A 14,068-nucleotide genomic window follows, 5' to 3' on the forward strand; every position below is an offset into this window, starting at 1 on the left:
GCAAATATAAACTAAAGTCTTACAAATCTTTTTCATTTTTTTCTTTTTCTCTCTCTCTCTCCCTTTCTCTCTCTTGTTCCCATTTCCTTATTCTTCATCATTTTAAGAGTTGATGGAACTTTTTTTTTCCTTCATATAATATCTCAGAGAAGCTTCCGTGTTTAGTAAATCGATTTTCTTCCAAATTGTCTCCTCCCCCGCCACCTAGATCCTGAGAGAATTTTTAGCGATGGATAGTGATGATGAAAGAGGAGGAAGAAGATGAGAAAAGAGAGACAAAGACGCCAAAATCTTTAATCTTGTTAGTTTGGTGATGATGCATCTTCGATTTATCTTCAAATGAATCTTCTCAAACAAATTACATCAAATATTAAAACAAAAAAGGATGAAAGAAAGAAAAGGAAATGGGATGATTTTTGAATAAATGTAACATTTGATAAATTAATCATTTGCAAAATTTCTAATGACAAAATTTTATGTCTTAATGAATTAATTGAAATTCAAAAGTTAACTAGTCTTTTTTTCTTCCTTCTTTTTGTCCTTATTTCCTATCATTAAAAAAATATTAAGCAAAAGAAAAAATAATAATCACAAAAATAAAAGAATCCCTTTTCATCCTTCTCTCACTCTTTCCTTCTCCTTCTTTCCCTCTCTCTCTCTTCCCAGTATTTTTCGTTATTTTTTCAGAAAAGAAAAAGTAGTGATTAAGTATATGTTCACTATTTAAAAAAAAGACAAGTTATTGTATGAGTTTAAATTACATATCAAATATATTATACTTCTAATTCTTTTGCTGTAAAATAGATTTAGGCTTAAAAAAAAAAATAAACCGAAAAAGTTGACCAATTCAAGCATATATAATTGTTTCATAATCGACTCACTTTTTTATTTTTTTCTTTTTTTGCTTCAGTTGGATTATTTCATCTTGGTAGCACAATTTATTTATTAGCGAATTTCCGGAAGTGACCGGAATAAATTAATCGTTTTGCATTCTTTCCTTTTCATTTCTTCCGGCGACATATATTTTTCATTCTTCATTTAATTTATTTCTGCTAGTGATATATTCAGTAAGAAATGAGAAAAAAAACCAAAAAAAAAAAAAAAACAGAGATGCTAATGATTCAATTATGATTCCAAAATGATTTACCAATCAAACATTACAAATAAGTAACTGAATTATTCATATGAATGAAAATCATTAGTTTACGTTGAGTTGAATGTCTAAAATTATTATCATTAAATGATGACAGATCATTTTATCACTATAAATTAGTAATTAATATTCAGCAAATTTCATCATTTTTCTCTCTTTTTTCTCCTAAATTTCGATAAATTACATTTAAACTGTTCAGACTTTTTTTTTTCTTTACACAAATTATTTAGCACAAATTATTTTGATTATAAGAACAAGTTTAAATTTGTCAAGTTTATATTTTCTAATCCTTATATTTCTTTAAAAAAAAAACTTTATATTAAAAAAAACTCTCTCAGTTTTCATTAAAAAAAAAAAAAGGAGAACAATTTTAGCAAATAATTCTTATTATATACACATCAATCATCGATAATTGATATATGAATCAGACGGAAAACTTTAGGGACGCACGTTGAGCAGTATAAAGAAAAGTTAATTTTTAAAAAAAAAATTATAAAAATTTTTCACATTGTTGTAACTTATTTGTTGTGCTAATCTATTTGTCTTTTTTTATAGAAACTATAAAAAAAGTGCAAGTCGAATTTAAAAAAAATGGAACAATTTTCAATAACCGAAAAACTATGTAGATTTGTATTCACAAAAAAAAAAGAAAAAATTTGATTTAAACTTGTAAATAAAAAGTTGAGCTTTTCTTAGAATCACATGAAATTTTTGGATGTAAGATCCAAAATCTCTTCGTTTGAGCAATATCACAATCTGAAATTTCAAGATTATGTTTTTGCACATTTGCATTACTGAAATATAGATTTGAACACTTTTAAAAACTTCCAAATGCTACTACGCTTTTTTTTTTGATAAAAGCTTTATTGAAGAAAATTCTTTTTTCAAAGTTTCTTTTGCTACTTCCTCAGAAACCTTATGAGACGTCGCTTCGTCGAAATTTTGTGATTGTTAATTTTCTGTCACACCGAGGAACTGTTGTCACTATAACATAATGATTATGAAATCAATAATATTATGAACAATACATTATAATTATATCAGTTTATTAGTATCATTTTCATACATTCCCAAATTTGGACTGTTAATGCCGTATGCAACTGACTGCTTAATGAAAGTAAATACTGAATTACATTAAATAAAGTAATATTACTATATCGGAAGAAAATTTTGAAACACGAAGCATAATTACTCAAAAACTAATTAAACAAACAATTTGAGAATTTAATTGAACTGAGCAAATGTTCGCCGACAATTTTCTAATAATTGTTCCAATTTTTTTTTCGCGAAAGAACATGAAAATTGTTTGGAACAGTTGAAATTGCTTGGATTAATTGAAGTTGTTCGGATTAGTTGAAATAGCTCGAATCATTTGAAATTTCTCGATCATTTGAAATTTTCTCGATCAAAATTCTTTTCACACCTTTTGTCATTAATGAATGATAATTTCGTTTCAAACTTCTCCAATTAATTATTAAATCAATTATATTTCATGAAAAAATAATTCTGTCTAAAATTTTGCTCAGTTATCTATTAAATTGAAAAATTTTATATTATAACTAAGTATGATCATATTTACATATCTGTAATTGATCTTCCACGTCAAAAAAGAATAAGTCATTGTTGTCATGCTTATTAATTTATGCAAGTTTTAATTATTTATTCGATTTATTTAGTTATAAAATGTCTATTTATTGCCAAATTGTCAAGTTAACCAAAAAAAAAAAAAAAAAGGTTTATGCTTCTTTAAAAAGAATACTCTAATAATCCTTGTAGATTATCATAGAATTATTGATTTTTTCTTTCAAAATTCGATGTTTTATTTTTTGTTTCATTCATTTTTTGCAATTTTATGAAATTTGTCCAATTATTTTTTAAGAAATATTAAACCCTAAACAAAAAAAAAAACAAAAACAAAATAAATAGCAAAAAAGACAACATTTTCAACATCTTTTAAAAACTTCAAATAATTTCCTAAAAAATTTTATTTTTTGTTTCTTTTATTTTTTTTTTTTTTTTTGGAAAATTTTTTTTAATGATAAAAATATATAATTTAATCCATATTACATATGTTCAAAATTAATAAATGACAACTGGAAAAGTGAAGTAATTGCTAAATAATTAGCTCTAAATAACATTTCAGTTATTCATTTCCTAATTCATATGTGATAGATGCATGTAAATATATGCATACATGTGTGTGTGTGTGTGTATGTATGTATGTATGTATTTATGTACTTACGTGTATTGAAAATGCAATACGTTTCGGCAGGATATCATTTACAATGCGTCCGGTTCAAGTACAATATGTTCCGGCACAAAGCGATATTCCTTGTTCCAAAGCGGTTCAATTCAAATTAATGTTTTTTTTTTTTTTTTTTGCACTGCCTCTATTAATGTTTGTATATTTTATATTTAATAGCGTCAAATAAAGAAAGACTAATTTCAAGATTAAAAAAGAAAAAAAGAGACAGAAATTATTTTGTTATGTGTCTAAATTTAACGTAACAAAATTTTTGATGGATCTCTTTATATTACATTTGTGACTGATATAGGATTTAAAGAAAATTGCTGTAATCTGTTATATGATCGTTCACATAAATTTCTCATACCTAAATCTGATACACATTTTAATGACAATAATTTTTGGTGATGATTAATTTCTCTGAATTCTTTTTATCTGGAAAACTTTCCATACTGAATTACATAGATGCGACAGATATAGACATGGATTAGTAGCAAATCTAACATATCAAAAACGTTACGTTACAAAATCAATAAAATACGATAGCATTAGTCGGAAGATTTGATAAAAATGTATGTCGGTCGTTATGATCGAATAGCTTTCAATAATTTCAGAAATTTACAAATTTTGTCAGTGTCAACTTGTCTATCCAAAAAGTTTAATGCAATGAAATGATCATCAATTAAAGGAATTAACGATTATAAATTAACAGAAAGGTTTGAGGTTTGAATAGAGCGTACGAAAGTCTTTGCAACCGTCAACCGTAAATTACATTTTTAAATAAATATCTGATTATTTGCGCCTCTTCTGCTTTACGATGGTAATGTCAAGCGTTACTCTCGTTAAGTTAATAAATCTTTCGCAATTATTAACTAGTGGGTAATATTTTCGAAATTATCTTTTAATTAATTCCTTTTTTCTCAGTGATGGGCTACTTTCACTACATATTTGTTCTGACTGATGTGCTACTTTTACGTACAAGAATTCTCAAGTTTAGTATGCATGTAACGAACGTGTAATAAACGTGTAATTTTTTCTGTTAAAATATATATTCTAATGGTTTTTGAAATAACAAAAAGTTTTACCACAAACCTAGATGATTTAAATATATGAACAAATCGAATTGAACAAATTATTTTGATTGGGAAAAGGAAAAGTCATGAGTATCATTATTTCATTTGTTAATAGTTAAATATATCATATCATAAATCTGCTAATTTTGCATTGATTTAGTTTCGCTTAACACTATACTTTCATATAAAGATTGTGTCATTCCATTGTTCACGTGTAGTTACTGCAATAAAAGCATCGTACTTTTTCTGCTTTTTTATTTACGTACTTTTTATTAAATTTCATAATTATTCGTTTAAATCACAAATTATAGTTATAATATTACTACTACATATACATAATTGATTTACTAATTTCAATGATTTAATTTCCAAATAAATGCGTTATCTGCTTTTTTACTAGTTTTGTTTTATTTACAGTTAAATACATAAATCTTTTCTACGTTCTATTCATGAATTTGTTTCCAAATTTTTAATTTCAGTTATCGCTTCTGCATATACATGATTAATTTATTTACTAGTTTCAATCACTCAATTTCTGCAAAGAGGTGCAGGAAATTAATTGCATCTTAATGAGTGAGTGTAAAACAGAAGTCGATGTTCCGTCGACCTCAGGTGCGAAAGTAGTTGTTGAATCAGTGATACCAACAATGAGTGAGGAGACATTGTCTGCAGTACGTCGTGAAAGCCCACAAGATGCTTCTTCCTTCCATAATTGTAATTTTCGTGTCTTATCTCAATTCGTTTCTATCACCGATTTACACTTCAAAGAACGATCATTTTCTGTCTTCACTGAACTTTCATTAGCACCATTACATCCTGAACTACGACAAATTTGTCTTAATGTTGGGCCAGGTTTGTTATCTGTTTATATTTTTAACAAATATCTTACTAACAGATATCAATTAAAATGATTGATCTTTTGTATTCATATTTTTTTTCTTGTAGATGTTATGTTGCCAAATGAATTCCCAGATGGTGTTATTGGTCGAGTTACTGTAAACGATGAAGATGCAGAATATATTCGGATGGATCCTCTCAAAGTTAGTTCTGATATAATATGAGGAGCATATATGTTTAATTTATAAAGATATGGAAATTGAAAAGAAGATTCTATTTATTTTTAAACATCAGGGAAAATTATTCAATGATCTTTATTTTCTTATGAGATTTAATAGGTAATGAAGTTTATTTTAAATTATTGAGCTCTCCCATGTATGAAATAAACTTTTAGGTATTGAGTCACAAGGCGGGACAAAGTTTGAACAGTCTTTCACACGATATGTACGATGAACTAGAGGATTGTGAGGGTGAACTTTTAATTAATGTTCCAGAAAGTTGTTATGTACTTATGGATGAACAAAAAGTTATTAAAATTGGCATTGATATCAGAGTTGTTAATCCGAGGCATGTAAGTCTTTTCTTTAAGGTTTACTGAAACTTCAACATTGGAAATTTTTAAAAACTTTAACAATTTTTAAAGCGTGATTAAGTAGTTTTTATAATGTGGTAATATAAACGAGCGAACTAATACAAAGTTACTTTCGATATGTGATTTTCCCATAGGAAATATTTTTGGCCTTTTTTTTGTGAATTCAACATTTGAAATGTTTGAATTTCTAAAAAAATAGCTTATCTATATAATTTGGATAATTTGAGAGGTTTAGCATAATTTTATTGAACACTTTTATTTGTTTGCTCATTTATTCATTTTTTATCGCTTATTTATTCATCAATTCAGGGTATACATTTTGTTTGTTCATTTTCTGATGATGATACTTTGGAAAGTGGCGCTCATATGTATACATACAGGTATATTTTCATACGAAAAATGTTAGGTGTGAAATTGTGTCATGTATAAATAATTGATAACTGTTTGATATTCACATTTTGCTGTTTCATAATTGTCTCTTTTGCAGAGGAATCAATTCATAAGAAAAGTTCTCGTTTTTTGTATTCTAAAATCGAAGAAACGCAATTTTTAACCTTTTTTTTTTCTTTTTTTTTTTTTTTTTTTGCTGACCTCTTACTTTATGTGAAAGACTTATGAACAGAAATATTTTTTATTTCTTTTGGTCGGGTACGCTATCGAGTACGCGTCATTGGTTACCTTGTTTGGATACACCTGATCAGTTATGCTTATGGCGAATCGAAGCAACTGTTGATCTTATGTTCACAGTAGTTGCCAGTGGCGAATTATTTGTAAGTACTTCTTTGCTTCTCTAGTTTAAAACTTTTTACTGTTTATATTTTTTGTTAAAATATACTATCTAAGGACATTTCGCTGATCAAGACTATCACATGCCACCGATATCTATTAACTTTTGATGAATGAAATAAATATGTTGCTAGTATTCCAATATATTGTCTTTATTGTACAGTGTAATCCTAGCACGTAGTAAATTCTTTTTTCTTATTTATATTGATGGAAAATGCACCGGTGAAGTCTGCTTACAATTTACTTGATGTTTACCTAATAAACATTACAGGATACGGAATATACAACTGACTTACAAGAAAAGATTTATCACTATCAACTTTTAGTACCAACTTCTGCAATTAATATCGGTTTTGCGGTTGGTTGTTTTACTCCAGTTGTGCATCCTGATATGCCTGAAGTACGGTTATTTTATTTTGCTACAAACTATTAAGATTAAATTATAAGAAGGTTTTAAAAATAAAAAAAAAAAGATGAAAACTTTACAGATAACAAGTTTTGCACTTCCTTCACTATATCCTCTCGTAAAGCATACAACTTCAACAAGTGATCGAGTTTTTGAATACTTTGAAGAGCTTCTATCTTGCCGATTTCCTTTTTCATCCTATAAACAAGTTTTTGTTTACCAGGTTTGTGGTGTTAAGTCATTTAATTTGAGTTTTTAGATTTTACGGGAATACAATTGAGTTTTTATTAAAGAAAAGTATATTTAGTGAACAAGGAGGCTAAAAATTCTCTAAAATAATGCGGAAATTTTTGCATTTATATCTTTTTGCACGAGAAGCTTTCCTATTCTTACTAATTTCAGTTCCATTTTAATGCTTGGAATTTTATTGCGAGGTTTTTTATTTTTAGATTCCCGATGAAGTTACAGCCTATACTGGTTTATCAATACTCTCACTGACCTTATTGTATCATAAGAAAATTTTGGATGTTGTACAAGTAAATTTTTGTTCAAAAATCTTTGAATAAGTATGTTGAAACTAAACATATGATGAAAATATTTAGATTTATCTCAGCTGTAATTAATTTGGTTTAAATTTAACTACTCTAATTCTTGAATGTAAGTATTTTCTAATGTCATCCCAATTTTCAATCCGCAGTCAACCGTTTATTTTTAGATGACGCGTCAGTGCCTTGCTTATGCAGTAGCGCAGCAGTTTTTTGGATGTTTTGTTACCTCAACGTGTTGGCTAGATATTTGGCTAGTTTCTTCGCTTGCAAGGTTTATCAGTTCAGTTCCCTGTTAAGTGTACTCAAATTATGAGCTTACATGAGCTGATGCATTTCAGCAAAAAAAAAAATGTATGATAAGTGAGGAATGAGCAAATGAAAAATTATTGGTAACCATAAAGTGGGCTGGGATATCATTTCTGAATTTTTCATAGTAAACAGAGAAATTGATTATCATCCAAATTTGCTAAAGCGATAGAAAAATTTTTGAAGTTTCCATTTTCATTATGTTATTATTTTCATGAACTTATTTTGCCTGCATATATCTGTAAAAGAGTTTTTTAGTCTGCAAAAAACTTTTTTTTGTTACATTATCTCTTGAAACTACTTTTTGCAGATCTGTCACTGGCATGTTTGTAGAGCGATTTTTCGGTTTTTCTGAGAATCTTTTTCAGGTATAATTATAAGTTTTAACCAATTTTTCAAAAACAGTTATATATGATTCTTAAGAAGAAAAATTTTTAGATCAGTAAAATGCTGAGTAGTGTTTGTGATTATGAAACACGTTGGGGAAAAATTGTTTTGCGGCCCTCAAATACAAATTATAAGGTGAGATTTTCAGCATATGTGTGTTTAAATTATTCTGAAGTTGGAAAATACTCTTTTAAAGATTTTGAATTTAATAACATCCAAGAAGTTTATGTGATTTGTTATTATTCTTTTTTATGTTGCTTTATCTAACCAAAGTTGGCTTTTACTTACCCAAACCTAAAAAGGGAAATGTTGGTTCCAAAAATAATGATGATTGAATTTTTCTTATCTTCGAATTTCTTATCTTTCAGCAGTATTTACATTTCGATCCAAGAAACCCGTATACTTGCTCTCCTCTGTATGCAGATGCTTTGTTCAAGAAAGGACACCTTGTCATGCGGATGCTTAACCAACGTTTAGGCAAGGAATCATTTTTGCAGGTTAAATTGAATGTTTCATTTTTCTTAAAAGATTTTTCTTTTTTTGCTAACCATTCTAGGAGTTGATTAGAGAACACCAATTTATATGTGATTACTATGATATTCTTCATATGTCATTTTCAAAGAAGTAGAAAAAGTGAATGTAAAAAGCGATTTCCAGAACTTCATGTGTTAGTTAAGTCTTCTAGTATTCTAGTCAGTGTTTTCTTCTCCAGTTTTAGGTAATACAGAAAATATTAAGCGTAGCGATGCAAGCAAGCCAACTGCAAAAAGAGCCAGTTCATTGGCAGCATATGACAGTTTCAACGGAATCGTTTTTTCGTACCGTTTCCAGTGTTACGGGCCAAGAATTGCCGACATTTCTGGAGCAGTGGATTCACAGCGGTGGTCATGCAAAATTTTGGGTTAGTGAAGTAACTTTTGGGAGGAACAAAAACATGCGAGTAAGAAAGTGCAAAAAAAAACAGAAGTTAATAAAAAAGGAAAGTAGGATTTAAAAAAGTAACAGTTAATTCGAGTATTTTAAAAATATTCAAACAAAAATGAAGAAAAAATGATGCACAATTTCTTAAGTTCTTTTATACCAAAGATAAGATTCCAAATATTTTTATTGTTTAATATTTTTTTAAGGAAAGTTAAGCAACACTGTTGTAATATAACATAACTAACTATTCATGTTGTAAAATTATTTTTTTAATTTTTTTTTCTTTTTTTTTTTTTTTTTAGTATTTTCAGTCTAATTTGTGCACTAATTTGAAATCAAATATTTCAGGTGCAGTATGCTTTTAATCGTAAACGAAATATGATTGAACTTGAAGTTAAACAAGAACCTTCTGCAAATCGTGGACGACAAAGGTTCGTTGAATTTCATGGAATGTCTTATGCATTAAGTAAAGGAGCAAAATTTTGCTTTCCAATCTTAATTCATAATTCTGAGGAAATTGTGGCATTGAGCAAAGGACAAATAGTTTGTTCATTCTACAGAATAGTTTGTTCATTTATTCAGTTTATTTCAGTTACGTTGGTCCATTAATTGTTGTGGTTCAGGAATTAGATGGATCATTTACACATACAGTGCAAATCGATTCCAATCATTCGAAACATGATCTTCAATGCCATTCAAAGGTTAAATGATTTTCTGTTATTGATTACTGTCTAGGTGAATTTTAATTCGTGACCATCTAGTTTAGTGTAGGATTTTTTATTTGAAATAGAATCAAATTAAAGATTTTTATAAATTAATGTATATATGTTTTTTTTTTGATTTATAAATTTATAAAAGTGTATCTTTGTAGTATTAATTTTTACTTGTCCTTTTTCAGCATCCTTCTTCTAGTTGAGATTTGATTTGCGCTATTTCCTTAAATTTGGGTTTCCATTCATCATTTGTGCTATTAAAATTGCATATTATAGGGACGAAGGCAAAAGAAGAAAAAAATTCCACTTTCCACTGGCGAAGAGCTTGAAATTGATTTAGCAAATATGGATCCTGACTCTCCGGTTCTTTGGATTAGGTTGTGTATACCATCAAATAATTCTATAGAGAACAATATTATCATGAGAATAATATTTTCATTTTTCTTTTTTCAAAACAATGAGTTCCAGAATTGATCCTGATCTACTTTTGCTACGAAAAGTTAGCATTCAACAGCCGGTTTATCAATGGGAATATATGTTAAAATATGAACGAGACGTCTTGGCACAGCTTCAAGCACTCGATGTTTTACAGCGTTTTCCAAGTCCACACGCTAGAGCCATTCTTATTGAAACTATCGAAACTGAAGTTTTCTTCTACCGGCAAGTATTGTGATTTTATATTCTTTAGAATTTCTTGCATATTTTGAGGATAAGATGTAACACAGTAAACTGAAATAGCTTTGTGTCAAGCGCTTTCATTCTTATTTCATTTGTTTACTTCTTAAAATTTTAGAGTGCGATGTCGTGCTGCATATATTCTGGCAGAAGTAGTAAATAAATTACCAGAAACATGGTTGGGTCCACCCGCTCTGATGATTTTATTTAAGAAATTTTTTGGTTGTAAATCTGCGCCACATATTCCAAAACCGAACAATTTTGTGGCCACATCCGCGAATTTGCAACTATACTTCTTGATGCATGTCAGTTCATTACCTTTCTTGTTGTTTGTTCCTTATTTCATTTTGCTCATCAGAATTTATTAATATCTTCTAAGCTACCTTTTTTTTTTTTTTTTTTTTGGTATCTGTGTTTTAAATTTTCCAGAATTTAATTCTACATTTTCGTTAACAAAACAAACAAAACAACTTATTTATAATAAAAATTTTATTCATGTTGTTTTCTAATAATATTTAACCTTAATTCTTAAAACGCTATCATTATTTCTCTTCCAATTTGTTTGATATAGGCTATTAATCATTTCTTGATATGTAAACTTTTTTTTGCAGGCAATACCTCAAGCTTTGGCACGATTGCGTTCTTCTTCAAACAATGCCCTTTCAGAAGTTCATCATTTTCTTATTGGTTTAATCAAATACAATGACAATACTGTGAACAGGTAAGAAGGAATTCTTACGTATGTAATTGTCGTAAGAAGTACCTCAATCAATGGCATAAAGAATTTAATGTTGAAAATATTGAAGTTTTGTTTATTTCAAAAAATTTGAAAGTATCTCCAGGTATTCGGACGACCATTATCGAGCTTCATTGATAAACTCCTTAGCTGCTACATTGGTGCCAGCCGAAAACAGAGATATAATAAACATGAGTCCTCTTTCTCTAAATACCGAAATGAAGGAATTGCTGTCTGAGTTCACTCTTGCCTTAAATATGGATACATTAAAACCTAGTTTTGGCCGTGTTATTGGAATTACTGCACTTCAAGCTATATATCACGTAAATATTTTCAGATTGCTAGTAAAAAAGTGAAAAACATAAAGCATTTTTGAAGTAATCGAAAAATTGAACAATTTTCTTCCATAGCTCGTATGCTTTTTACTGAAATTAACATTTGGTTATTACAGATGCAGCGAACGTTTCACATCCCCCTCGATCCCAAAGTATTTTGGTCCTTTGCGCAGCCGAATATGTATGTGCCGGTAAGATTTTAGGATTTTATATTTCAAATATGTATCCTTTCTATTTTTTAATTTTCATTATTATTTTAGAAGTTTGTTATTTTTGAAACTTGGGAGATTTTTATTAGAAACTAAATTATAAGTTATTTGCCCAAAGCAGCTGAAGATTGTTATACTGGTTATTGCGATAGTTAGAATAATTTGTTAAAATATTTAATAAAACAAATATGGGCTTTCAGATGCGTCTCGCAGCGTTGACATTTCTGATTGACATGGTTTACCGACACAAATCGCCATCTTTCGTCAGCGAAGTTACGAACAAATTAATAGATTTATGTTTCAGCGATCCTGAGCCGGTTGTACGCTATTACATTGCATCTCAACTGTCACTTAAACCACCACTTTGCATCATTTTGGGGTTCTTCATTTTCTATTAATTATACATAGGTTAACCGCCGTTAACTGCTGTTAACCGCTGCTTTTTGTTGAAAAAATTAAGATTAGAAACTGATTTTGCTTTTTCCATTTTACTTTCATTTTTTTGTCCAGCGCTTACTTTTGATACTTCTTTCATGGTTTTTCATAAGTTCTATCTTTAGTGAACTTTTCTAATATAAATTGTTTGAAGAACGACATTATTACTATTGAGTTTTGAAAATTTTTAGACCAAGCTAACGCGTTTGATTTTCGCATAAATTTAAAGAAGCATTAGTTTTTGAGCTTATTATTATATTCCTCTTCCGCATGAAACATTTATCTCAGAAAACATTAATTTGCAAAATAAATATTTTCGTCATCTCTTCAGTGCCGAAAATGATACAACATGGAAGTCATTGTCACGCGATATAGCTACCAAATTATGGGCTCAGATCAGTGACGCTAAAACGGTCTTTCTTGTTTTCTTATTCTGTATTCAACTTTTTAACTAAAATGAAAGATTATACTGTTTTTTAGACAATAAATTGTTTTTAAAAATAAAAGACCGTTTTTATAATTTATAACGTCTTTTTATAATTTGCTATCCACTCAAATCTTTTCAAAACTTAATTTTTCAATAAATCAGAAGAATTCAACAATCAAGGATTTGTTGAAATAAATTTCTAATATCATAATAGGTGAAATGAATTATGTTTCAGGAACCACGTTTACGTGGTCATTACATTGACCTTTGGTTTACAATATATGGCAATAATGTACCACTGATATTGAAATCAACTGAGCAAGTGGTGGAAGAGAAGCCAACATCACGTAATATTCATATCACAACCATCAAGAATGGTACAGATGATTTATTGAATTCGTGGTCATGGCATAGTACTATCATTGATACAGATGAACCTGATTCGCCGACTGAAAAATTGATAAATGAAATGAACGATGATACACTTCAATAGTGTCATAATAGGATTATATTGTTCTCAGCAAAAAAGGAGTAATTTCACTTATGAATTCAAATTCTTCAATTGAAGTGTTAGAAAATTATGTTTATATAGTTTCAAAAATGGAGTGGAACTTTTACCGCTATTTATTTTTATTGATTCTATGAGAATTTTTGCATGACCTCACACTAATTATATCTTAAATTACAAGAGAAAATTTGAAGGAACGAAAGAATAACTAATTTTAATATTTGTAATCTAAATAGAAAAAGCGTTTATTACACATATTTTCACATATATTTTCTTGAGATAATCAAATTACTCCCTTAAATTGCAATTAGCTCTTTCCGTGTTGTTCATTTTAATTTTCGCTTTTATTTAATTGTTTATTTTCCTATTTTTATTTATTGTTAATTTTTATTGTTAAAATATTTAAATACCGAGTGGTTCTTTATGATGGTAGAAATCCCTTGACAAATTTTAATCAATTTCCAGCGAAATCGCTCGTTTGTTACTCTTACTGTAAAGAAAGGATGCGCAAATGTTCATTTGAAAAATTTAAATCATTAAAACAAAGTGATCTAGTGATATTCTATTAATTATTGGCTATCTTTCATCATGTAATTATATCAAATAATACCACTGAGATACATTTCTCGCAATTCCAATTTTGTTTTTAATTTATTATTGCATTTAAAGTTTTTGTTTATTTAGATTTTGTTGTTTGTTTGCTCATTTAGGTTCATTCATTTTTACTTATCATTTCATCTACTACTACAATTAACACATCATGAAATCATTACTTC

General features: G+C 28.4%; 1 protein-coding gene across 1 annotated transcript; it reads left to right on the forward strand.

Annotated features, from left to right (window-relative positions):
- Window positions 1-5,040: 5,040 nt before the first annotated feature.
- On the forward strand, window positions 5,041-13,277 carry Bma-taf-2 (TATA binding protein associated factor, putative; the record flags this gene model as incomplete). The annotated part of the gene is made up of 24 exons (XM_043076620.1): window positions 5,041-5,323; window positions 5,417-5,511; window positions 5,703-5,879; window positions 6,210-6,279; window positions 6,543-6,670; window positions 6,958-7,086; window positions 7,175-7,315; window positions 7,542-7,628; window positions 7,808-7,911; window positions 8,257-8,314; window positions 8,385-8,468; window positions 8,702-8,830; window positions 9,052-9,234; window positions 9,603-9,685; window positions 9,847-9,955; window positions 10,244-10,344; window positions 10,436-10,627; window positions 10,761-10,947; window positions 11,254-11,363; window positions 11,485-11,701; window positions 11,830-11,904; window positions 12,123-12,301; window positions 12,689-12,770; window positions 13,020-13,277. 24 exons carry the CDS (start codon window positions 5,041-5,043, stop codon window positions 13,275-13,277), a joined length of 3,261 nt encoding a protein of 1,086 aa, XP_042932554.1.
- Between the last annotated feature and the right edge of the window lie 791 nt (window positions 13,278-14,068).

Source organism: Brugia malayi (genome assembly GCF_000002995.4).
Source record: "Brugia malayi strain FR3 genome assembly, contig: Bm_v4_Chr1_scaffold_001, whole genome shotgun sequence".
NCBI lineage: Eukaryota > Metazoa > Nematoda > Chromadorea > Rhabditida > Onchocercidae > Brugia > Brugia malayi.